We start from the raw sequence: 26421 nt of genomic DNA, 5'->3' as shown, positions 1-26421 counted from the left end.
TTAAATATGGAAAAGAAAATTTTCCTTCAGTTATAAAAGTGAAATATGAAAAAGAAAAAAAAAATAGAATCAGAAGGATAGAAAAAAGATGAATATGTGCATCTGGATATCTCATTATTTGGAAACACGTGAAAAATTACTTACATTATAGACTCGTTTTCTAAACTTTTTTTTATCTTTTCGATCACTAATTTTATTTTAAATATATCACATTATAAAAAGTGTTATAAAATTTTTTAAAAAGATGTTTGTTATCTCAACCTTTATAAATACACACTAATCTATGCCAACAAGGGCATCATTCCTTGGAAGGCACTTAAAAAAGAAACTTCAAAAGTCATAAGGGTCAATGACTTGGTGTTGCTAGCACCATGGAAGGCTTTGTGATGGTTTGCTTTGAGACTGGAACAATTGTCAACCATAGTAACACATAGGAAACATATAACGTATTTCATTTATTAGAAATCACAAAACTTGTAAGCATTGTCCATAACTTTGTAAACTTTAAATACTGTTCAAATGCATGACCACAGATTCATATTCAGAAATTTGATTACACTTTTCAAATTTGTTATCGGTTCTAACCACCAACTGTGAAGGACGGTTACCATTAAGATACTATTCTTGTGAGTTGGTCTATATACTCGACAGCAACCAATATATAATTCGTCAAAACACTAGTACACAACGAGAAAATGCTACCGCTACTTCAAGTTTTCGAAGGCATACATTACCAATTGACCTAACTGAAGTAACACCATCATCTCCAACCAGCCATACTTTAACCAATGAACATCAACTGTCCTTTAACCAATGGACAAGCCAATAGAGTAGCTTCTATAAAAGGGCTAAAAACCAAACAGATGAGAAGCGGAAAATATATATATACATAGACATACATACACACACATATACATATACAAAACCCTTATCACATAAGAATAGCAACGGTTGACTAGTAAAATAAAAAATTGTATTTGTTACTAGGCAAGGTTGAATGAATAATCCCCGATCCTTTCAAATCCAATGAATTACTCCCTCCCTTTTTTTATAACTGACGTTTAAGAAATTTGCTCTAGTGTACTTTTATCTGTCATTTTATTATCCCCATATAGCATTAATTACTTTTTCACAATTTTACCCTTTTATCTCTCTGGTATTAATACACTCCCATGCATTGCTTTTGGCCTAGTAAAACAGCACCATTTAGTACTATAGTGAGAGAAAACATGGGTGAATTGGACAATTAATGAGGGTACAAAAGGAAAGTAGTGTACAGATTTAAGCATTGAAAAACTTTTTTTAATTAGTGTGCAAAACCTTAAACGTCAGTTATAAAAAAAGGGAGGGAGTATAACAAAGCTAAATCTTGAACTTATAATTATTAGGATATTTAAATTATATTTAATTTATACAGGGGATGGGCCGAGAGTATCCTCGCCTCTCTGTGGCCCGCCCCATCTCCTCCTCTTCCATTCTCGTCCTGTTACTCCCTCTATTCGTCTTCATTGTCATCTCTAGTTGTCATTAGGATACTGTTCTTATGGGGCGATCCATTTGCTTGGCACTGATCAATTATGGATTTACGGTTATGCCCTTTTGCTTTAACAAAACAAAAATAGAAAATAATATCCCAGCCGAAAAAGGAAAATAGTAAAAAAAAAAAAAGCGGATTTAATCTACAGAGAGGAGAGAGAGAGATTCGTCTTCAGCTATTCTTATTTTTCGTCTCTGTCAAAAAAGTTTAAAGAAAATAAAAAACAAATCGATCTTTCCTTCCTTCCTCGTCAAAGGCTCTCTTCGCCTCGCCCTCTATTCTTCCATTCTCTCTCGACCTGGTTCATTTCGACTCGGTTATCTGAACTCACCGGCGATTCAACTCGTCTCAACTCATCTCAACTCCACAGTCGATCCCTCCGTGCGTCTCAACTCAGCTCTCCAAGTAAGTCTGCAGATTTCAAAACCCTAGGTTTTCTAATTTTGAAGGAAACCAAGATTGAATTGCTATTTATATTTTCTTTTCCAATCCCAAGACCCTACATTTTTGGAGTTAAATTGAATTTCCGAAACGTTTGATGCAGTTTCGTATTAATTCTTGGATTTTTATGTGGTTTTATTGCTGTTTATGGAAATTCTAGGGTTTTGATTGCTCGGAGGCCGGTTGGAGGCTTTTTTTTGCCGTAGTGGAAGAGAAGTATGAGCAAGGAAAGCCCAGGAGAAGTGGAGAATTAGGGTCCATTTTCTGAAAGGTGATTCCGGGGATTTCGGGTAGGGATTCTGGCATTCCATGGGCGATGGCGGTGTTGCATGCGTGCCTTCGCAGCCACATATTATGGAGCGGTTTCCTATTTGCGGAGGCAAAAGTAATGGTAACAGCACCAGCGGCACCACTACCAGCACCAGTAGTAAGAGCAAGCTTAGTTCATCTTCTACAACAACTGTTGTGAAAGTGAACGGGAAGACTATGAAGAAGGTGAAAAAAGTGATTAAGAGAAAACGAGAATTGGGTCCCAAGAGTAGTGTGAATAGTGAGAAAGAAGTTGTGGTTAGTAATAGTTGCAATAGTAATATTAATGGTAACAATAGTAGTAATGTTGTTAATAGTGAGGTTAATAATAAGGATGAAGTGGAGGAGGGTGAATTGGGTACTTTGCCAATTGAGAATGGCAAGGTGATTGTGGAAAGGCCAACAACTAGGAAGCATGAGATCAGGAGTGAGATTGAAAAGGGCGAAAGTGTTGTTGATAAGTGGAAAAAAAGTGGGGAGGTGGAGAAGGGGGAGTTTTTAGGTGGGAGATGGCGAAAACTGGAAGAAAAGAATGAACCATCATCTGGGTCGTGGAGGACTTCATCGAAAGAAGAATTGGAAAAAGGGGAGTTTGTACCAGATAGGTGGCGCAAAAGTGAGGTGGTAATGAAGGATGATTACAGCTACTCGAGAACAAGAAGGTATGATTATGCCAAAGACAAAGGATGGAAAGGTGAGCGTGAGTGGACGCCTCCACCTCTGCCTTCTTCTGGGAAGTATTTGAATGAGAAGGAGCTCAGTAGAAGTGCGAATCAGCTTACAAAGAGGGGTTCTAGATATGAAGATGGTATTTTTGACAGGACTCCAAGGATCAGCTCAAAAGTTGTGGACGAAGATGGTTATGAACTCAGCAATGGCAAGAGTTATGCTAGAGAATACTCTTCAGGTAACAGGCTAAAGCGCCAAGGTGCTGATATTGACAGCAGTGACAGGAAACATCGTGGTGACTCTGATGACTACACAAGTACTAGAAGCCGAAAGCTTTCTGATAATGGCACTCGGTCAATGTACTCATCAGAGCACCATTCACGCAGGTCTGTGGACAGGCAATATAGAAATTCTTCTTCTTCATCCCGGAATGTTCTCTCTGATAGGTACTCTTCTAGGCATTACGAATCTTCAAGAGCAGGCTATGACAAGTATAACAGCAGTCCACATCACTTTGAGAGGTCCCCACATGAGCGGGCCCGTTACCATGATCATCGTGATTGGAGCCCGGCCCATCGTGAAAGGTCTCCATATGATCACAGCAGGTCCCCATACGATCGGAGCCGCCAGTATGATCACAGTAGGTCACCATATGATAGAAGTCACCACTATGATCGTAGGAAGCGCAGCCCGAGTTATTCAGAGTGGTCTCCACAAAATCAAGCTCGGTATCTGAGGGGTCGAAGCCCAAGTTTTTTGGAACGGTCTCCTCCTGATCATGGGAAGCCCCGTGAACCCAATCGAAAGAATGGGGCAAGCAAAAAGAGTAATGGTGGAAATAGAGGGGCAGATGAGAAACCTCCCAACCAGAAGGCTCCAATTGGAAGAGATTTGCGGATGTCAGTTAAAGAATCTGAGGATAGAAGTCACATGGATATTGTTGATGTTTCCAAGGTTAGAAATGTAGTTCCGCCCTCAAACAAGGAAGAACATTCTCAAGTTCCTGAAGTGACGGGTAAGGAAGTTCCTCAGGAAAATGGATGTGCTGAGGAGCTGGTCTCAATGGAAGAAGATATGGACATATGCAATACGCCACCACATGAACCTGTGGTGGATGATGCAGCCACTGGGAAATGGTTTTATCTTGATCACCTGGGAGTGGAGCAGGGCCCTTCCAGATTATCTGACTTAAAGAAATTAGTGGAAGAAGGTTTTCTTGTGTCAGATCACTTGATCAAGCATCTGGATAGTGATAGATGGGTAACTGTTGAAAAGGCAGCCTCTCCATTAGTGACTTCTAATTTCCATTCAATTGTTTCGGATACTATCACACAGCTGGTCAGCCCTCCTGAAGCTCCAGGTAATACACTGGTCGATAATGGAGATTTGTCTGAAATTAGTAGTCAGGTTGGCCAGGAAAAGCCACCCCCTTCCTTAGATCCAATATCCTCTGGGGACAATCTGGCGTCTGTAGAGCCTCTGGAAGACCTTCATATTGATGAAAGGGTTGGTGCATTTTTAGATGGTTTTACAGTTATTCCTGGCAGGGAACTTGAGATGGTTGGAGGTAAACAAATTCTCTTCTTTTTAGATCTTGATTATTTTGCTTATTTTTAATTTAAATTTTCAATTTTGTTCTGGTGATATCATATTTGAATTTGAGTCACAAATTTCTTGCACCTTGCAGAAGTGCTTCAGATGACATCTGGGGATGGGGAGTGGGAGAGATGGGGAAAAATTGAAGGTAATATCTTTTTTTTTTCTTTTTTTTTTAGGTAAAGGTATTTTTGTTGTTTGTATCTATCATATATTTCTGGGTTAATTCCTTTTGTAGTTAATAGTAATCTTTTATTGGTTGGAAGCTTAGCAGTGTTGATCCATGTAGTCTTATACAAAAGTATGTTTATAAATGTTCTGATGGATGAGGTGTTTGCTTTGTTATTCTTGGTAATTATGTAATTTGCTTTGATCTGGTGTTCAATTTTCATTTTACTCTTATTATTATTTTTGCAAAATTATCTTTTATTATTATTATTATTACTATATTTATGTTTGCTCTTTAAAGTCAAAAAGGAAAAGAAACATGGTTTTAAGTAACTCTTATCACATAAGATTTCCCAATACATTTATTGCCTTTTAATTGCCTGTGCAAGCTTTGTGCTATTTTGCATGTGCTGAAATACTCGTTTTGATTTTCATCTTTTTTTTTTTTAATATTTTAAGCTATTAGTCAATTTTATCTATTTAAGTACTAAGCTAATGTAACTGCCTTGGGATTTATGTCACTGCAACATTTTGTCTTGTAGCTTTGTTTAGTGAAAGGGAGGAGGTGGGCAAGCTGTATACTGGGGGCATTTTCAATCTGTTATACTGAATTTGATTTTGGATCATGCACAGGTTTCACTTGGCATCAACTTCACCTGGGTGATTACAATGATCAAAGATCTAGTGAGGTTATGCTCAATTCTGAGTCTGCTTCCAGAGAAAGTGTGGAGTTGAGAGCATCTTTGATGATAGCAGCAGAGAAGGATGGTGCTTTTGCTTGTGAGAGTGGTGGATGCTTTTCTGGCCATTGGTCTTGCAAGGGTGGGGACTGGAAGAGGATCGATGAAGCTTCTCAAGATAAAACTTGGAGGAAAAAGCTTGTTCTCAATGATAACTATCCTCTGTGCCAGATGCCAAAATCTGGCTATGAGGATCCTCGTTGGCAGCGAAAAGATGAGTTGTATTATCCTTCGCAAAGTAGAAGGCTTGATCTTCCACCTTGGGCTTTTACCTCTCCTGATGAATGGAATGATAATAGCAGTGTGAACAGAACACCTCAAAGTAAAACTAACATTGCACGAGGATTTCGAGGAATGATGCTTCCTGTGGTCAGAATAAATGCTTGTGTAGTGAACGACCATGATACACTTCTCTCTGACCCTCGTGGCAAAGCTAGGGTTAAAGACAGATTCTCTTCAAAGTCCTCAAGAAACTACCCAGTAACTAGTGAAACAAAGAGGTCATCGTCAGAAGGTCTTTCTAGAGTGAAAAACACACATGAACAGGGCTCACATTGTTCATGGAAGAGTTCCACATCCTTAAGTGTTCCTAAAGACCGTATCTTCACTGCAGATGAGCTTCAGCTGAATTTTGGTGAGTGGTACTACTTTGATGGTGCTGGGCATGAACGAGGACCTTTATCGTTTTCAGAGCTGCAAGTCTTGGCTGATCAAGGTGTAATACAGAAGCATAGCAGTGCTTTCAGGAAAGTGGATAAGATTTGGGTTCCAATTTCCTCTCCTAGAGAAGCTACTGGTCCCACTAAAGCTCTAGGAGTAAATGGTGCCTTGAATGATACTGCTGGAGCTTCTGGATTGGAAACAAGTGATGCTATACTTGGTAGATGTAGCTGGGCTTCCAGTATGTTTCACAGCATGCATCCACAGTTCATTGGGTATACTCAGGGAAAGCTCCATGAGTTAGTGATGAAATCCTACAAGAGCCGGGAGTTTACTGCAGCAATAAATGAAGTCTTAGATCCATGGATCAATGCAAGACAGCCAAAGAAAGAGACTGAACGACATGTATACCCCTCTGCTCTCAAATCTGGTATGGTAATTTTTTTTTTTCTTTCCATGGCGTGTTTTGCTGTGACTTATTAGTTAGTCAAAAATCATACCCTCCTAGAGTTCTGATAATTTGTTTAAAAAATTGAATTTGATCAGGTATGAATGATTAGTTTCTAGTTGTGTGGAATTGTAGTGGGCAAGCCATGTTTTTAGTCTCCTCTCTATAACTGCAGAATTAGTTCCCACCTTAATATCTACCTGACTATATCCAACAAGCTTTTACAAAGTATATTGCAGACTGCTGTCTTCTCAATTTGGTCTGCCATTTGATACTTCCTGCAAAGAAAAAGAGAGTACTTAAACATATAGCTGTAAACAATATCACGAATCTATTCTTCTTGGATACAATATGCTAGCTTGAAGTGATCAAGCACCACGATCTATCCAGCTCATACTTTTTAGTCTTATATTTTCTTGGTGTCACCAATTCACTCTGGATGTTTGTGCAATCTGTTGAGAAGTTTCACCTTCTTCAAAGTTGCCACATAATATCTGTTCATGACAATATGCCAATGCATCACGGTCCATTGACTATTTTCTTTGCACAATAGGTTAATTTATATGCTGTCTCTGTAGTTTCTAACTGCTCAAAGATGCACTATTCCATCTTCACAGGACTAAGTTCCTCTTCTGCTAGGGGTGTGTATTCTGATGATATTAGTTGGGTTTTGTATGGGTTTCTTGTGCAAGTATCATGTTTGTTTGGTTAAAATATGTGTAATTTGAACCTATGAGATGGAAATGAGATAAAGACTTTAAGCTGAAAATTCTTAGAAGGAGGACTCTGTAAAGCTTTGGAGGCCACCTCATTTCAAGACAGTGAACTGTGCTAAGAGTTAATTTTGTATGTTGAAATCTGGATCAGTGAAACAAAGTGTATCCCTTTCCAAAATCTGCAGAATTGTTCTAACTTAAGGTAGGCGACATGTCAGTGGTGGTGATGTCTTGAGGGTAATTGTGCTTACCATGTGAAATTGTGCATCCTATATCATTCATTCTCTCGTTTTTCCCCTCTAGTCCCACCTGGCAATTACTGGAAAACATTTAAAATTCCATTTTGTTGAAATTTAGGTAGAGTTTTGACCTGATATTGTCATGTGGTGCTTGCAGATCAAATGCGTGCTAGTAAGAGACTGCGGATTGATGGTAGCGAGGATGAGTATGAGATGGAGGATGTCTCGGCTCCATTGAAGGATGAATGGTCTTTTGATGACATATGTGGTGATGGTAATTTTAGTGAAGCTGAAGCTGAATATCAAAATGGAATCTGGGCTGATTTGGGAGACCGAGTTCTGGCACGAATCTTTCATTTCCTTAGAGCAGATTTAAAATCTTTTGCTATTGTTGCTTCGACTTGTAAACACTGGAGATATGTCCTAAAGTATTACAAACAAGTCTCTAGACAAGTCGACTTCTCGTCTATTGCCTCAAACTGCAATGATGCCAGCCTGTGGAATATAATGGTAATCTTGTGTTCATACAAACAAGTTCCTTGTTGTGATTGTTTTCCGTGTATGCACCATACGCGTACACACAGTATTTCTGTGATTCCTGGGGTTTTATGGGTGGGGATGTGTATGGGCGTTTGAGTATTCTAAATAAGAAAGAAACTTAACTTCTTACTGAGCTATTTTATTTCTTTGCCTGCAGGATGGATATAACAATAAAAAGATTAGTACCTTGATTCTACGTGGCTGCACCAAAATTAGTTCTACTACGCTTGAGGAAGTTCTTCAGTCATTCACGAGTTTATCTTCAGTAGACATTAGAGGTTGTAGTCAATTGGAAGACTTGGCCTCTAATTTTCCAAATATTAACTGGATTAAGAGCCGGGGACTACATTCAAAAACAAGGAGTCTCAAACAGTTAACTGATGGAACTTTGTCAGCCTCTAGGAACTTCAGTGGTCTAGATAATCAAACATATGATTCCAGTGGATTGAGAGATTATCTGGAAAGTTCTGATAGGAGAGACTCTGCAAATCGGTTGTTTCGACAGAGCTTGTATAAACGTTCAAAACTGTTTGACGCTAGGAAATCTTCATCTATCTTATCTAGGGATGCTCATATGAGGCGGTTGGCCTTGAGAAAGTCTGAAAATGGGTACAAGAGGATGGAGCAATTTCTGGCTTTAAGCTTAAAGGACATAATGAAGGAAAACACTTTTGAATTTTTTGTGCCGAAGGTACACGTGGTTTGCTTCTTTGTGGTTTGTGTCCCATATATACTACTGTATGCATTTTTCTCATATTTTCTCCTTGTTGATCAGGTTGCAGAGATTGAGAACAGAATGAGAAGTGGTTATTATGTTGGCCGGGGCTTGAGTTCTGTAAAAGATGATATTAGGCGTATGTGCAGGGATGCTATAAAGTAAGTGCTTTCTGTTTCTGACTGGTTTGGAAATATGGATTTTTATTTTATTGGTATTGAAAGCCCCTGGATTTCCCATTTTTATGCTACTGGAAGGATAGTCTATTGTTCAGACGCTATAGAAGAAAATTGGTAGTTAGACCTCTTAACCCTTTTTAAACCCTTTTTTAAGTGTCCCTAAAGCCTTGACATTATCTTTAAGGGTTTCTTTTAACTTGTTTTGGTTTTAATGTGTTATGACCTTAGGCTTGGTATTGGGGAAGCAGGAAGTATGGTTGCCCCACGCTAGACTTGATGTACTTTGTAAATATGATTTCTTCTTGACTGTGGTACATTGAATATTATTCCCAGTTAAAGTATCCTTTTTTCTCTCTCTTATACTAATTGAATCTCTAATTTGTCTTTCTAGCCAGTTCTAAAATATTGTCCATTTTGCTTGTGTAGAAGCTTTAAACTGAATATTGATTTTTTGGCTTTTCATCTCTATGTAACCAAAATTTGTCAATCCACATGTTCCTGAATTCCTCTTTAAATCTCAATTTTCTAGTTTGGTGGTTTCAACAGAGTTGCAACATTTTTTACACCATAATGTATTTTAAACACACCACTCGCAGTATCTAGGTTGCATAGTCTTTTTAACATTCGCTCTTTATTTTAATATTCCCACTTATCACATGTTCACTAGATATGATGAAGTTTTGCATTTTAATTTAATGACTTGCTCTGTGAACCAGATCAAAGAATCGAGGTGATGCTAGAAATGTTAATCATATTATCACATTGTTTATTCGTCTTGCTACAAGTTTGGAGGATGGTTCTAAGTCATGTACTGAAAGAGATGTGAAGATATGGAAGGAAGATTCTCCTCCAGGGTTCTCATCGTCTTCTTCTAAACACAAGAAGAAAGTTACTGAAAAGAAACACGCAAACAGGAGCAATGGGTCCTCCTCTATTAATGGTAGTTCGGATTATGGAGATTATGCATCTGATAGGGAAATCAGGAGGCGTTTATCAAAATTGAATAAGAAATCTATGGACTCAGAAAGTGAAACATCTGATGATATGGACAGATCTTCAAATGAGAGCATGACCGACAGTGAGAGCACCGCTTCAGACACTGAAAGTGACTCAGATTTAAGGTCAGAAATTGGACCGGGAGAAGCAAGAGGAGAAACATACTTCCCTCCAGATGAAGTATTCGATTCATTGGCTGATGAACGTGAATGGGGTGCTCGGATGACAAAGGCAAGCCTTGTGCCTCCTGTTACTAGGAAATATGAAGTCATTGATCACTATGTTGTAGTGGCTGGCGAGGTGGAAGTAAGAAGAAAGATGCAGGTGTCTCTCCCTGAGGATTATGCTGAGAAGCTCAATGCACAGAGAAATGGAACTGAGGAGTCTGATATGGAAATCCCTGAAGTGAAGGACTATAGACCTAGAAAACAACTGGGAGATCAGGTGCTAGAACAAGAAGTTTATGGCATTGACCCTTACACTCATAATCTTCTTCTTGATTCCATGCCAGAGGAATCAGATTGGTCTCTCGTTGATAAGCATGTGTTTATTGAAGATGTGCTGCCTCGCACTTTGAATAAACAAGTTAGGCAGTTCACTGGTTCTGGAAATACTCCTATGATGTATCCACTAAAACCGGTATTCGAGGAAATCCTGGATACAGCTGAGGAAGACCATGATTGGAGAACTGTAAGATTATGTGAGTTCATTTTGAAGAACATTGATAGTCGTCCAGAGGACAACTATGTTGCATATAGAAAGGTAAGGGAGTTGATATCTTTTCCCTTTCGATAGTAGATTCTGATGTGTTTTCTCAAACTCTCCTCTGATGGGCTATTTGTGGTCACCCCCTTTTTTGGGAGCAGGGGCTTGGTGTGGTCTGCAATAAAGAAGGTGGCTTTGGTGAGGAGGATTTTGTTGTTGAGTTCTTGGGAGAGGTAAATCCTAAATTGTCACTTTCTGGCTAGTAAATTTTGCAGGATAGCTATTGTTGTTATTGTTGCTTTTTGTTTTGGGTAGATTATCTCTGTACCGTTTTCAGTAACTCAGGGTTCTTGGTTATCAGATCTGGTACATTTCAGAGTAATGCTGATTGAGTTAGATATGTATGGTTGTTTCTGCTCTGTCATTTTGTTTGTGATATTCCTTATACTAACAATAGTTGTTGCTGTGAAAAATGTTTCTGTAGAAGTGAACGAGATCTGTTGTTTCCTTTCCTTGTGTCCTATGCATGACTTTCCTGGGGTCCTTGGTGATACACATGATCGATTTGGAGTCATATATCTTTAGTTTTGTCGTTATAGTCTAAGCCCATGATTTTGAAGTAGTCTCTCAGCTGAACTTATTTGTTGCTTTATTGGAGGCTAAGTCTTGTAGCCTAACTTAAGAGTTCAGTAGTTCACTTGTTACAGTAAACCCGATTGTTATGGTGCTTTATGAAACACTTTGAGACCTTTTAGATTTTGACTCTTTCTGTTTGGTTGATTGCGTGCGTTTAGTTTATTTGCGGGTTTCTTTCCTTTGGGGATCAAATAATGTCATAGAGTGTTGTGTCCTCCAGAGTGATATTCAATGCAAAATTGTTGGTGCTGTAGACAGACACACCTGAGCTAGTTTATGGTGGATATCTTGATGAGTTTGAATTAGAGTGGGCTGGCCAGCCTGTATTGATAAATATCAAATCATAGGGAACAGCAGGTAGAGGTAACATCTTCAAGGGCCTAAGTGGTTTTATGTTATTCTGTGGAATTTATCAGTTTTAGATTAGGAATAGGCTGGAAGAGTGAAGTGATGTCTACCAACCTATATAGATGCACAGTGAGAGGCAGAAGGAGATTGCTGCCGTCATTGTTGACCAAAAAAAAAAAAAAAAATCCCATGAGTCTGTATATGATTTAACAGTAGGAATTCTTGACCGGAACAGAAGTGCTAGGAGAAACAAGGCTATGCGGTACCAAAAGAGATGAAACTTCATAAGGGTGGGATTATGTCAGAAATTTTGAGACTGAGCTTGCATTGCTCTGCCTCTATACACCCGTATTTGGTTTTTGGAATTAATTCTCCCAAGATCTTAATGTTTATTTTTCCTGCTTCATATTTTGGAGCTAGTCAATGAATTTTTACTGGCCTACTTGTTGATTGGTCCTTGTGTATGTTTTTTCTGTTTATGTTTTTGGGTCAGTTTTGTTCGAAAAATATGCTTCTGTGCTTCTTGCCCACACTAATGAAGATTTTCTCTGATTTCGTGTTCAGGTTTATCCTACTTGGAAGTGGTTTGAGAAGCAAGATGGTATTCGGTCTTTACAGAAAAACAGTAAAGATCCAGCACCAGAGTTTTACAACATATATCTTGAGAGGCCAAAGGTGTGTGCTATCTTTAACCTAATAGTTCTACATCAGTTTCCTATTTCCCTGACTGGGAACTTGTGTGTTCTGTTATATTCTATGGATGTATTCGTTGGTGGCTTTTCCCATTTTTCTGCATGTCTAAGTATTGTTCCAATTCGCAGGGTGATGCTGATGGGTATGATCTAGTAGTTGTTGATGCAATGCACAAGGCAAATTATGCTAGCCGAATATGTCACTCATGTCGACCTAATTGTGAAGCAAAGTAAGTTTTCAATAGAAAATTTGTTTCTCTGGGCATACTTTGTTTCCACTATCTCATGGATATTTCTCATCTCTGGTGCTAGGCTTTGAATACTTATGAAATCGAATATCTTCTGGATGGAGAGATCATCATTAATTTGGATGTAGAAGTTTAGCCATGTTATATCTTTGCTTCTAATATCCACGTGAATTTCAATTATTGTCTTCTTCCCTTCTATTTTTGATTTCTGTTATTGAAGCCCTTATGTGTGAGAGACTCACCACTTTTGCTGTGTTTTGTGCCTTTTTCATGGATTTGTGGAGTATGTATATGTGGTGTCTTAGGCGGACATAATAGTTGTACCAAATTATATTGTTGGGCAGCTGCATATTGTGCTTGAAGATTTGATCTATACTTTTAGATGAAAATCCTTTTTATACAACATATTAATTTTCATTTTTTAGATAGCATGATATGATTCTATGATGAATTTTTATAAGTGGTAACTTGTATTATTTGGACAGCTAAAAGATACGTCTTCTTTTGTTGTTCTTTTAACTGATTTGGTATGCCCTTTTCCCTCTCCAACCCTTTGGCATTGGCACATTGTCATCCACTAATGCTTAGGTTGGTCAGCTGGGTAGTGTTGATGGTTATTTTCTACATGCATCTTTGTTGTTATTTGTGGTGTTGCTTTTAGTGGCATGGAGGAGAGAATGTTTCGTTATTTGCAGGGATTTTATTTAATATTGTTCTGGCTATCTGTTAATGAGTGCAGGGTTACGGCTGTTGATGGCCAATACCAGATTGGAATCTACACTGTACGTGCAATTCAATATGGTGAAGAGATAACTTTTGACTATAACTCTGTTACTGAGGTGCGAATCTATATGTTGCTCTTAAGTCTAAGGAGAATTCATCACAACTCTACTAAGCCTTCGTTTTAAGTACAAGGAGAATTAGCCCCTGGAATCCTGAATTTTCCCAGAATCTGATAGGTAAAAGTTTGTTCCTCATTAATTCTGCAGAGTAAAGAAGAGTATGAAGCTTCTGTTTGTTTATGCGGCAGCCAAGTTTGTCGTGGCAGTTATCTGAATTTGACGGGTGAAGGGGCCTATCAAAAGGTACAGTGCATCAGTGCAATTTCCTGAAGTGTAAAGCATTATTTGGGATTCATTGGAGGATTATGATGAATTTTTGTTTGCAGAAGTTTCCATACACATCTTGTATTTGGTTTGCAAGATTTAGAAGCTTCTGCTATTTCATGATGGATGTTTGATTTTACAGTTTATGAGATCTAAATAATTTGCCATTGTCATTGTCTGATTATTTATGTATACTTAACTGCTAACTTGTCTGCCAGGTGCTGAAGGAGTATCATGGAATCCTGGACCGACACCAGCTTATGCTAGAAGCTTGTGAATTGAATTCAGTTTCAGAAGAAGATTATATTGACCTGTTAAAGGCTGGACTTGGCAGTTGTTTGCTGGATGGATTACCAGACTGGCTGATTGCTTACTCAGCTCGTCTTGTATGTTTTTTTACTCAATTTACTCTCTAATTTATAAGAAAATCTTTGAGGATCCACCTTGATTATGTTGATTGAGATGTAGGTGAGATTCATTAATTTTGAGAGGACAAAACTTCCCAAGGAGATTCTCAAGCACAATTTGGAAGAAAAGAAAAAATATTTTGCAGAGATTTCGATGGACTTTGAAAAGAGTGATGCCGAGGTTCAGGTTAGTGTTATTTTAGTTTCAGTATGGCTCTTATTCAAATAATCTCGATTATTCTCGGTTTGATGGTCCATTTTTGTACTTGGAGACATGGAGTGCTGGTCTTATATTTTCTCTTGAATGCTGCAGGCTGAAGGTGTATATAACCAAAGGCTGCAGAATTTGGCTCTTACTCTTGACAAGGTAACGGACTTCTTAATATGAAAACTATCTGCAGTACAGGCCTTTTAGAATCTTGATATTAATGAAACATTACGCGGATGCTGTAGCTATACAACCTGGATGGTTGCCTAATAAGCTTTTCCTATGCTCTAAACTTGCATGTTTTTGGTCTATAAAAAGCTTGAAGGTAACAAAAATTTTATTTTGCTGGGTGGTGTTTACAGGTGAGGTATGTAATGCGATGTGTTTTTGGTGATCCAAAGAGAGCCCCTCCCCCTCTTGAGAGGCTTGATCCCAGAGAAGCAGTTTCATATCTCTGGAGCGGAGAGGAATCCCTCGTGGAAGACCTTATTCAGTGCATAGCACCGCATATGGAAGATAATATGTTAAGTGAACTCAAGGCTAGTATTCGTGCTCATGATCCGTCTGATTCTGATGACATTGAGACGGATCTGCAGAGGTCGTTAATATGGTGAGACTCATCAGAAGCATGACGTGCTTGTGTTTGCTTTCTCATTCTTGCAGTGAATAGTAAATTTTTGGACTTCCTTTTATTGCCTCAGGTTGAGGGATGAGGTGCGGAACCTTCCTTGTACTTATAAGTGTCGGCATGATGCTGCTGCTGATTTAATCCATATATACGCCCACACAAAGTGCTTCTTCAGAATAAGAGTGAGTGATTTTTGTCTTTTGTTTTACATAGAAATCTGAGCAAATATTGTGCCTTGATGTGGTGTTAGTGCATGCTGTGACTATAGTGCTGCATCTTGCAGGAATACAAGACTGTTACTTCTCCGCCTGTGTACATCAGTCCGCTTGACCTGTGTCCCAAGTATGCAGATAAGTTGGGCTCACAGGGTCACGAGTACTGCAAGACATATGGCGAGAATTATTGTTTAGGACAGCTGATATATTGGCATAACCAAGCTAATGCTGACCCAGATTGTGGCCTTGCCAGAGCGAGCAGGGGTTGTTTGTCTTTACCAGAAATTGGTTCCTTTTATGCAAAAGTCCAGAAACCATCACGCCAGCGTGTTTATGGTCCTAGGACTGTGAAGTTTATGCTTTCAAGGATGGTAAGCTAATTCCCTTTTGATCCTTTCTTGCTTCATTTTATCTCATATCTTACAAATGATCAACCACTATACATCATGATATGGCACACTGCCCGAGCAGAAAGTCTAGAGTAATTAAACTGCTCCTGTCAGGGTAAGGTAGTAGTTTGACCTGAGGCAACATGTTAACTGACTTCATAATACTGGAACTGCATGTTCAGAATTAACTGGTCATTCCGAACTAATGGCAAGAGGAAATGATTTGTCCTGCTTAATGTCCATTTCCTTCTTCTCTGGGGTTTCACTGACACGAATTGTTGTTTCGGCTTTTTTAAATATGATCTTCAGTTTCATCTTTCAAGTGACTTATTGACCGACATGAAGGATTTTGTTATCCAATCTTCATTTTGCATCATCTGACATAGTTGTGGACTTCACAAGTACCACATATCTAGGAGTAGCCTTCCAAGTTCTTGGATATTATTCAAGTAATTGTCGGATATTTGTGGAAGCCTCTCTCAGCAATTTGATCTCCGTTCTTCTACAACTAGGACATTTCTGCAATTGTCTTCTCGTTCATGGTCATTTTGTTGTTTATTTCTCAGGAGAAGCAGCCTCAGAGACCTTGGCCAAAGGAGTGTATATGGTCATTTACAAGTTCTCCCAAAATCATTGGCAGTCCTATGCTAGATGCTGTACTAAACAAGGCTTCGCTTGACAAGGAGATGTTACATTGGTTGAAGCACAGGCCTCCCATTTTCCAAGCAATGTGGGACAGGTGAAATTTTGCAGGCAGTGAGAAGCAGCGGGATTAGATTGTTATTCTTCTACCTAGTCATTGTTTAGGAATGGTTTCCGAGATTTAGTTAACATGTGAGGTGGGGCTGGCTGTTGATTCCCCATTCTGCTGCTTCCACCCTCCATTCTTGTGTACAGTTTAATCTTTTTTTGCAATTTCATTCCTTTTTTTTTCATATGATTTGTAATTCATGATTAGTGGTAGATAGTCTTCCTTTCTAATTTAATGGAAATGGCATAAGGGCTGAAAAATCGGGTTGTCCAAGCATTTTGCTTCATGCTATATCCTAACCTCCATATGCTATATCGATTTAGGCTAATTAAAGATGAGAGTTTTTATGGTTCAAGGATTGATGAACGACTTATGATTTGATTATTTTGTCCTTTTTCGCTTTCATGGCTCATGGGTTAAAGCTGTTGCTTCTTTACCGCACCATCAAAATGACAAATTTGAAGCCTTATGAGGGCCTTTTGTTTCGAAAATTGTGTAATTCTCTTAATTATCAGGAGCATATGTGCATACCAGGTAAAAGGTATGATTCGACTTTTAATTGATGCACATATTATATTGATATGAAGGCTTTTCTTGTCATTGGAACAAGTAAGAAAGGTATGGCAGGGTGACTTATAAAGTGAAGTGGGTGGTGCATGTTTAGGTTCTCGAACATGCAACAAAATGTATACAGAGGGAGTTCCATTTCAAAAAGATTTGAAGAGGTTTCGGAGTGGAATTGGAATATATCTCCAAACAAAAGATGATATGAGTCCCATTTTTCAGGTCATAAATTATGTTGTTGGCTTTGTCATACACTCGGACTCGTCGAGCAGAAGTTGTGTTATTTTTCTGTTGCCTGTATGGCGGCATGAATATTCCTAAATTATCAAATCCGATATTCCGATTTATCTGGGTCCGTAGGGTCACTTTTTGGCCAGATGAATAGTAATTTATAAGTGTGATGCTCAGATATTGTACATGATTTTGGGGAAAAAAGATACCATTATTATTTAAACCAAAAGGAAATGCTAAGTCCCTAATGATGCTCCATTTATGATTTATCCCAAAAGAGATTGAATATTTATAAATCAATTATTATTACTGCAAAATGTTAGAAAAATGGTACTACATTACGTCACGAGTATAGAGCTTGTCATAAATTGAGAATCCGTATGTCTTTTAAAAAAAAAAGGGATATAACGAGCCAGTCACTATTAGTTTTTAATACTTTACATTATACGGAGAAGTGGTACTGCAGTTCTTGTTGTTTACAATATAAAATATTGTCAACAAGATAAAAATTTAGTTTACGATTTAAAATTTGTGAACAAGATAAAAATTTAAAACGTGCAATTATAGAATGCCAATAAAATTTAGACACAATTAACATGTATAAACACGCTACGAATAATTAGTAAGTAAATGTAACATCTCTATTCCTATAAAATAATACAAATATTTTGTAATGAATCACAAGTTTAAGAGTTGTTACTCCTTTCAAAACTCTTAATACAAGTGTGACCATTCCTAGCTTCTCCCAAATTATACAATACAATATATACAGGGCCTTTTCCTTTTGTGCTCTAATCAAAAAGATAAAACTAAATCAAAACAAAATAAAAAGCCTTTGTCTTTTCTACGGCAACTCAGCTCATGATTAGTACCCAAATCGTGCTGTAGACACAGTACCTGTAGGACACGTGTACACCACCACATTCTAATCCTCAACACCATCATTCCCTTGTACTGAACCCTGCCCCCAAAGTGTTTCACTCGATTTCCATTTCCACCCTCCACCTGGACAACCCCACACAGGTAAAATATCACACAAACTCAAGGGTAAAAAAATAAAACCACTACACGTCCTACCTCATCCCCGATACAGACAAAAAATAAATCACCCTGGCTTTTTGTCTTATTCCCCAACAAATCCGTCAGTTGCACGAGCCAACAACACTCCTCCTCATTCTCCACCGTCCGATCTTCGCCCAGTATCTTCATCCTACGGTTCATATAGTTCAGAAAATACACGTCAGTGTACAGACAAAAAAACCCCAACAGATTCTTAACCCAACTCTGCCACCTGTCTCCTTCAAGCCGCCAAAATTATTTTGTACCTCATCAATGAATATTCCGCCACGCGTCCACTCCCCCAACGATATATAGCCTCCGGAGCTTTCATACTCTTCAGGCTGTTTTTTTTCTCCTGAATATTTGAAAATTTAAAAAAGAAAATGGAGAGAAAATTTCCCGGCGGAGGACAACTACGGGGCTACTCGGCCGGAGTTAATGCTCCGGCGATGCTGGGACTTGAAGAAGCGTATCTCAACGGTTACTTTTCCGACCTGAGTTTTCAGTCTATTCTCCAACCTCCCTGTCATTACGACAATCAATCTCTGCAGCAGCCGGCTGTGGAGACTCCTGCTTTTTCTCAGGCGACGTACGGCTACTATATCCAGGATGTTCCGGAGAGTAGTACTAGTACTTTTTCTGAGCCAAATCCTACGACCTACCAGTTTCTGAACCGGGAGGAGCTTAAAACTCCTAAACATGAAGTCTTGGACACCCAAGACTTCGCCTTCCAGCTGCTCAAACTCAACGAAACGACTCCAAGCCCAGCAGTTTCACCGCCGGAGCCTCTCATCAACTTCTTCTCCACCTGCTCCTCTTCCATGGATGACCTGAGCAGCAACAGCAGCGGAGGTGCTGGTCAATTCGTATATCAAACCGGTTCTCTAAGCGACATCATGAATGTCCAAGTCCAACAGCTCACTGAGTCGTCATCGTCCTCCTCCAGATTTCCAACTCACCGAGTCGACCCAGGGAAACGGTACGTCCCGTACAATTTGTCGCCGAAACCGGACAGGAAGCGAATCAGGCAGAAGATCAGCGAGAAGACTCGTTGTTTACAGCGAGTTTTGCCCTGGGACAAGAAAATGGACATGGGAACAATGCTTGAAGAAGCCTACAAGTACGTCAAGTTCCTCCAGGCACAAATTAGCGTCCTCCAAACCATGCCGGAGAAAAGTTCTACGGCTGCTATTTCTTCTTCAGGAGGAAAGAGCAAAAACCCTAGCTATGACGTCAGCAGCAGTGGTGTCGGCGAAAACAATGTTGCGTGGGGAGATCTGGGGAAGTTGAACAGGCAGCAGTTGTTGGAGGTGGTGGTGAACTCGAGGGTGGCGCAGACGGCACTGTACTCGAGAGGCTGCTGCGTTTACTCAACGGAGCAATTGGTTTTGCTGAAGAAAATGGCGGAGAAGAAAACGCTGTCGGAACAAGTCCTCTTCGCCTCTCCTCTTCTTTTCTCCTGAATGATAACAATTCCCAAGGTTCTGTTTGGCTGGCTGTAGTTTTGTAAATGCTAAAAGCTGGGCCCGTGTTTCTTTTTGAGGGCACGTATTATGTAGTAGTAGCAGTAGTAATAGTAAAGATAAGTAGTGTGCGAGGACAATGAGGGGTTTGATGATGGGATTTTGATGAATTTTCTATCAGTAGTGATAGAAGTAAAGTTTTGTTTCTCTCCCACAGTAATCTTTTGTCTCCGATCTTTCCCATGAAAGCAGCGTCTATGCGTGTGCATGTCATGTCTGTCTCTGTGTGTGTGTTGCAGAAAATCGAAATTTTGCATTTAAGGAAGAATCAAGATTGTGGGAAATGGGGAAAGGTCAGAACATAGATGAGAACAACAGTAATATTGTATGGAGTTGTATTAATGGTAATTATGGGATTTTGATGATCATGAATTAATAGCAGTAAACATATACGTCCTTTCTTCAGAGTGATCTTTTATCTCAAATCTTTCCATTTAATTAAGCAGCATGCATGTGTGTGTTTTGTGTGTGTTGCAGAAAGTGGGATTTTTGTATTTTGAAAGAAGCAGCAAGATTGTGGGTACTGAGGAGTTGTATTAATGGTATGCTAATTATGGGGTTTTGATGAATTACTAGAAGTGTAGTAAATATAGGTCCTTTTCTCAGAGTGGACATTTTTCTCATATCTTTTCCATGCAAGCAGCAAGTGTGTGTTGCAGAAAGTGGGGATATGGTAATTATCACTTAAGTAAATGCTGAATATAGAGAGTATTGGATATTCTAGTCTTCGTAGAGCTCTGCCTTACCAAATAGGGGTTATGCTATATATGCTTTTGTCTTGTGTTTCTGGTTTGGGACACTACTGTTGCTGAGAAATTCTCAGCAACCTTCTGCTACACTTGCTTTATTGTCTAAAGTAGGTTTGCACTTTGCAGTTTGCAGTGCCTAAAGTATATGTGAATAGCCAATTGCTGCTACTACTTGCTGCTGCAAGCTGAAGTTAATACTATTACTACTACTTGTTTCTTGTATATCCAGCCAGCCAATTAGGAAAAAGAAAGGGCCTTTTTTGGCAGGTTGCAATCAATATTGCCAAAGTTGATTTTCATCAATTCAGCAAATGGCAAATGGTCAAATGGAGCGCAGTTCAAGTTCATGCTGTTTCTTTCTTGGGAAAAAGGCTTGACATGGTTTACTACTACCCGTACTCATGGAACCAGAAAAAACACAGTAAGTGTGATTTTCTATTTGATCTTTGAGTGCTGTGGAGGGTCTGAGGATATCCACGATCAAATCTCAAATCCCAATTAAGGAAATCTCCAAGGAATGATTGAAGAAACCACGTGCAAGATAAAATATGCTTGATGATGGGATTTTCAGTTTGTAGTAAAAACCCGTCATTTTCTTGAGAGTCTTTTTTTCATATCTCAGTTTCGCTTATTTTTGTTTGTTGGTGTCCAGTGTGTGTGTCTGTGTGGTTCTTTTGTGTGCACTTAAAGAAGCTACATTGTGGGAACTAGGGAGTCAGATCATAAATGACACAAACGTGTAATGAAGAAACTATCCAACATAATCATGAACAAAGTTGTGGTTATGGAGAAGGTATTATGTCAGTAAATGATTACAGATAAAAACAAAAGGGTAAAAAACAAAAAAGTCTCGTGGTTTCAAAACCTACAACACGACACCTTATGCTTTTAACTAAATTGTAAAGGTGACGAAACTGTTAAATTTAACGGAGATGGACGAAATGACAAAAATGCCCTGATATAACTAAGCAAAAGACAACTCAATAAAATCATTTATTTTACTCTTCAGAGAGAGAGAATTGGGGGCTAAAGGATAGAACAAGTATATTTGTTAAAAATTCGGTATAAAATTTTTTTTTTAGGTTCCAATAAGTCATTTCCTTTAATTTTAAAGAATTTCGTCACATTTACAATTTAGTTCAGAGTATGAGATGTCGTTTTTATACATTTTAAAACTACGGGGGATTTTTCTATACATTAGATTTACCATAAGGGGCTTTTTTGTTATTTATCCTAAAAAAAATTATTAGTGTTGAGAAGCTCCCTTGCTTGAACTTAACCTAATGCTATAGTAATTGACTACTTTGTCATTTGCATATTGTATTGCAGCAAATTTTGTTTTCGCACTCGTGTTTCTAATTTGGATTTGATGCGACACTTAGCTACAAGTAGAAATCTGGGCTGAAACTTGCTTTACATTTTGAGCATACAAGAACGGGCCTAATATATGATACAAGTAGCCAACCATTCGGGCATCAGGCTAACACAACTTTCCATCCTTGGCCTCAATACAACGATTTTGGGTATTGGGTTTATCTCTTTTCTTTCATATTTGTAGGGCTTTAGGCCTTTGCCACTAAGACCATAAAGACCAACAATATGCAGCTGCAAATTTCGGCTTTCCCGATGGAGGTGTAGAAGTCATTGACATTTTTTATTATGAGTGTTGCTACATTCATGGTAGCACTTGAACACCAGAAAGATCATGATGATGCCAAGCTCTAGCTTCAATTATCCATCGCTTTGGCTTAAAAACAAGAAGAGATTAATTTAATACCCCAGACCAAACAGCATTGAGAATATTCACAAGTGGGCAAGAAAGAAAAAGGAGACGCTTAATTTTTCTTTTCAATGATGTAAACACTGCCAAGCTTGTTTCGAATGGCAATCTCTTGCCCTTTCTTTCACTTGATACAACATTTTCAGTTCTTCACCTTATCTATGAACAAGTCAGAATCAAGTCTTCACCATCTTCTCTGCTGCATAATAGATCAAAAGGAAGGAGAGCTAATGTTTAGGCACATTGGCAATGCCAAGATGCGTAATAATCGTAACATCCAACGAGTCTCATTTGCCAAACTCCCAGATTACACCTCCATCCTCTGCAACAACCGTAATGGCATGTAAACAAGAAGCTCAGATGTGGAAAATGTGCATGTTACATACATTAACAGACAATAAATAAACTTGGCAGCTTATAAAGTCCTTGTGTTTGACTCTGTACCACTATATGATGCAGCTTATAAAGTACAATTAGTGTTAGGTGTGGTTGCAAACCAAAAGGCTGAGATGTCTTGTCTTGATTCCAGTAAGAAACTAGACATTTCAATGATGAGGAAAGATAACTGATTGTGGTTATTGGTAACTGGGCACCATTCATCACAATCAGAGATCACAATGTTAATTTGCTGTATACAGCAGAAAAGCAACAGGCTGATATCGAAGAATAACTGTCAACATCAAGTTTAGAGATGTATGCGACCAGATACTTTTTATGTAAAACCAGAACAGCATACATTGTAGTTTTAGTGAAAAACTTATTTAGAACTGGTATTTCAGAACCACTGCAATTGAATGTGACTCACTTATTTAACATACAAATATGACACCAAAAAACAAAGAACAAAGGCATACCTTTGATCTTCTTATTTATCCATACTTCTGCTAGCATACCAGCACCAATTCCAGCAGCAATCCATGCACCATAGAATGCAATGGCAGATGGGAGGGGTCTTCGAGGAAGGAAATAATAATCTGGAATCTGCCTGATCCTTTTTGGGAGACGTTTCTTTGCTACCTGTTCGCTACCTGGCTCATTAGACACTGATTCCCCTATATTTTTCCAGTCTAACTCTTTAACAGAGTCTTTGGTCTGTTCTGTGCCCATGATAGGAGATTATACTGGCCTTAATCCACAGCTTAAATCTGTGAAGCCAGATAAAATTGTACTCGTTACAAAAAATGCAAAAAAAAAAAATCATTACACATATCTTTCTCTTCTATGAATGAAACTTTACTTTGGGCAATATTTCCAAACGCCAAGGAAGTAAGGCTTTGGTTTTTGAAATTAGTAGGCAATAAACAAGAAGCTCATAGTAAAAAGACAAAAGATGCTGATTGATTCTACTATACTTTTGCTCAGATTAGTGAATTCTGTAGCCAAACTACTAGCTTTATGAAGTTACAATACCCTAATGCCAGAAAAAGGGGAAAGAAGAAAATAATACACAAGAAACAATCTCTTATAGTCCTTTCTACAAACAAGTAGAGTGCAGATCAGACAAGCATTTTTTATATACAAACACGAGATAATTTCCATTCTTGTGCCAATTATGACAAATGCAGTCAACAACATGAACAGATCATAAACAGTAAGAAAAAGATCATAGAGGGACCCTAACAAGAGCCCTCCTCTTTCTTCCCTGGAACATACCAAACACTATAGACTTATATGCTGAATAATCATCATTGCATTAACAAAATAAACCATATACGCGAAAATAAAGTTCTAAGCTTAATTGATTTGGAAAAGCAGGTGCCAAATAGCCAGAATGAGTAGTTAAAACTTAAGATTAGGGACATAATAGAATACCAATCTATGATGTTAATCCATTAAAAGAAAACCATCAGGAAAAAAAGGAAACAAAATAGAAAAAACCCTTAATCTGAGAAGTCAGAAACTCACCAAAGAAGCCAGAGGGTTTCACTGAAATGCTTGAAGAAGGGGTCTTTTCACTCTTTTGCAGTCGCAGCTGAAAAGAACAAAATGCAAAGCAAGCTGAAATCCCTGTCTATTGTTTGAGTGAGAAATTGAGAGGAGTCGAAAATGGGCCGGCCCAGTGGGTCCAGTGGTGGAGGGTACACATTTGCGTTAATTGATGATATTTCATCATTATTTCAACATCTTAATTTTCTTCTAAATATTGATGATGTCTTCCTTTTTCTATACCCTTTAAAAATTAGATTTTAATAAAATTTTCTCAGCTAAAATTGAATTTTTGGTACAATGATTAATAGTCTCAAATTATTGTTTGAAATATTAGTATCTAAGAGCTGATAAACGAGTGCTCAATCAGTACTTGTTAGTTTATTTAATTTAATGTATATCTATCTTCCTATATGTGTATTAAACATCACTTAAATTTTGAGTGTCTTCTAAGATTTTTCAGATAATTTATCCAATTTAGTTCACATAACCGTCTTTCTTTGATTTTTCATCCATCATCTAGATTACACAATTAAGAAAGAAAATGAAGATTTTAAACCTAATAACTTCCACAATTTTTAATCGCTTCTAGATTTAAAACCTACCAGTTGGAATGCAAATATGTGATTCTTTTAAAGCATCAGAACTAGCCTAGAATGGTAATCCACCGATGGTGGAAGGAACACGAATATATAGTTAAATTAAACAACTCACATGTAGCGAGATTAGAATACAAGACTAAGAAACAGGACTCTTGTAGACTTGAGCATGTCTGTCAATGGGTCAGGTATTACCCAAATCCACTAGATTTTTCCTGAGTTTGGATTTATTTATCCAACTTAGACCCTGTCTAGATTCAAATCCAAACCTAGTGAAAAAAAATCATGATTTGGGTAGGATTTGGTTTTGTAGGGTGCATGTCCAAACCTAGATTGAAATCTAAATGCTACCCAAATTCATATGCATATGTTAGGAAACATAGAGGAGGTTTAAATACATACAAACATCACTTTTGAATATAAATAACAAATTTCAAGAGAAAAGAAATTTGATCACAATTTATGCTTTAGTTCATATTTTTTACACGCATTTTTTTTTAATGTTGATTAGATTATTTGAAAATTGTAATTGGATGCAATTATTTTATCTTTGAATTTCATATATTGCTATTAAGAGATGCCCATCAAGCGATACCTATGGATGTTCAATGGGTACCCAAATTCATTAGAGTCCGAGTGTGGATTTTCTTTTCAAGATTCATGAGAGTCTTGGATCGAGTTTAGGTGTTAATGATTTCATTAGGTGTTAATAATTTCACTAGGTCTATGTCTTGATCAAGTGAATCCACTACAAACTTTACTGTGTATCTTAACACCTAAGTACTTAACAGATAGTGTGAGAAGTTCTAGGATGGAAAATCAAATCAATTAGAGTTTTCTTGGAGAAACTTGGTCTTCATTGGGATGAAGAAAATTAGCCATGAATACTGGCAGAACACAGGCCATGCACGAGACCCTAAGTTAAAGGCAAGGATCTAATAAGATAAGGACATATCATATCCCATTAACCCCAGATTTTGCGGAGACAAATAGATTTGAGTGTATGAATTTGAAAACCAATTTAAAGAAAAAGGATTTGTTAACCAGTTTCTGATGGATACACCCAAAATTACTATCTGAATATGCACTGGCATGTATACTCTCCATGCATTTAGATGCTTTCTTGATTTAACTTTACTTTTCCAAAAAATTGACACTTAAGATTAGTTGTGTCCCAACATCAAAATATGTTTTTTGAAAAATAAATAGGATACCAAAATAGTTTTTTCAAAAATCGATGGTATAGGATAAAGTATTAAATATGATTTTAAATAATTGTTATAATTATTTTTCACACTGCATCTTACAGATTTTTCCCTTCCAATTTTTAATGAAGTAAACAATTGGTCAATCATGTAAGACATATTCAAGAAAATTTGGGAAGTCATTGGCCCTCGATGTCAAAAAGGCCTGTACAGAGTACAGACTATCTTTTTTACTTTTGTCTTCCATAGATTCCAAGCCACAGTAACAAATTGCCTCTTAGTTGGTTTATACCCTACTTTGCTTGTTACCATTTGAAAGGAATCCAAAGGGAAGAAAAAAGTAGATTAAAGGAGACACAAAAGCAAGATAAAGCTAGCATTCTGTTGACAAAAGACACTTTTCCTAGCATGTTCTATTATTAATTTACATATTATTTTGGTTAGATTATATATATTACAGGATACGTCAAACACTGGATTGCACCTTTATATTCTCTTT

At 37.9% G+C, this 26421-nt stretch overlaps 3 protein-coding genes across 3 annotated transcripts; 2 read left to right on the top strand and 1 right to left on the bottom strand.

Annotated features, from left to right (window-relative positions):
* The first annotated feature begins 1775 nt into the window (after nt 1–1775).
* LOC113770042 (histone-lysine N-methyltransferase ATXR3) lies at nt 1776–16641 on the top strand. Its single transcript, XM_027314391.1, has 20 exons — nt 1776–1942; nt 2139–4523; nt 4644–4700; nt 5354–6550; nt 7681–8033; nt 8221–8754; nt 8839–8939; nt 9674–10715; nt 10820–10891; nt 12207–12317; nt 12464–12564; nt 13322–13421; nt 13572–13667; nt 13907–14074; nt 14157–14282; nt 14409–14462; nt 14666–14913; nt 15005–15113; nt 15215–15517; nt 16102–16641. Exons 2-20 carry the CDS (start codon nt 2288–2290, stop codon nt 16276–16278), a joined length of 7185 nt encoding a protein of 2394 aa, XP_027170192.1. The 5' UTR covers nt 1776–1942; nt 2139–2287; the 3' UTR covers nt 16279–16641.
* Nucleotides 16642–18523: 1882 nt separating this feature from the next.
* On the top strand, nt 18524–19770 carry LOC113771682 (transcription factor HEC1). The gene has a single exon (XM_027316251.1). It carries the CDS (start codon nt 18524–18526, stop codon nt 19601–19603), a length of 1080 nt encoding a protein of 359 aa, XP_027172052.1. The 3' UTR covers nt 19604–19770.
* A 2390-nt stretch (nt 19771–22160) lies between these two features.
* LOC113770437 lies at nt 22161–24175 on the bottom strand. The gene is made up of 3 exons (XM_027314888.1): nt 24098–24175; nt 23047–23337; nt 22161–22514 (listed from the first exon to the last, which is right to left on the bottom strand). Exons 2-3 carry the CDS (start codon nt 23297–23299, stop codon nt 22480–22482), a joined length of 288 nt encoding a protein of 95 aa, XP_027170689.1. The 5' UTR covers nt 23300–23337; nt 24098–24175; the 3' UTR covers nt 22161–22479.
* Nucleotides 24176–26421: the final 2246 nt, after the last annotated feature.

Source organism: Coffea eugenioides, chromosome 5, assembly GCF_003713205.1.
Source record: "Coffea eugenioides isolate CCC68of chromosome 5, Ceug_1.0, whole genome shotgun sequence".
Classification (NCBI taxonomy): domain Eukaryota; kingdom Viridiplantae; phylum Streptophyta; class Magnoliopsida; order Gentianales; family Rubiaceae; genus Coffea; species Coffea eugenioides.
Note: the sequence above shows the minus strand (reverse complement) of the source record. Positions and strands in the feature narration are given on the sequence as shown.

Coding starts and splice junctions, on each gene's coding strand:
- LOC113770042 (XM_027314391.1), top strand. CDS start 2,288: ATGGGCGATGGCGGTGTTGCATGCGTGCCTTCGCAGCCACATATTATG. Junction 4,701..5,353: donor GAGATGGGGAAAAATTGAAG/GTAATATCTTTT, acceptor GATCATGCACAG/GTTTCACTTGGCATCAACTT. Junction 12,565..13,321: donor CGACCTAATTGTGAAGCAAA/GTAAGTTTTCAA, acceptor TAATGAGTGCAG/GGTTACGGCTGTTGATGGCC.
- LOC113771682 (XM_027316251.1), top strand. CDS start 18,524: ATGGAGAGAAAATTTCCCGGCGGAGGACAACTACGGGGCTACTCGGCC.
- LOC113770437 (XM_027314888.1), bottom strand. CDS start 23,299: ATGGGCACAGAACAGACCAAAGACTCTGTTAAAGAGTTAGACTGGAAA. Junction 22,515..23,046: donor GATAAATAAGAAGATCAAAG/GTATGCCTTTGT, acceptor CGGTTGTTGCAG/AGGATGGAGGTGTAATCTGG.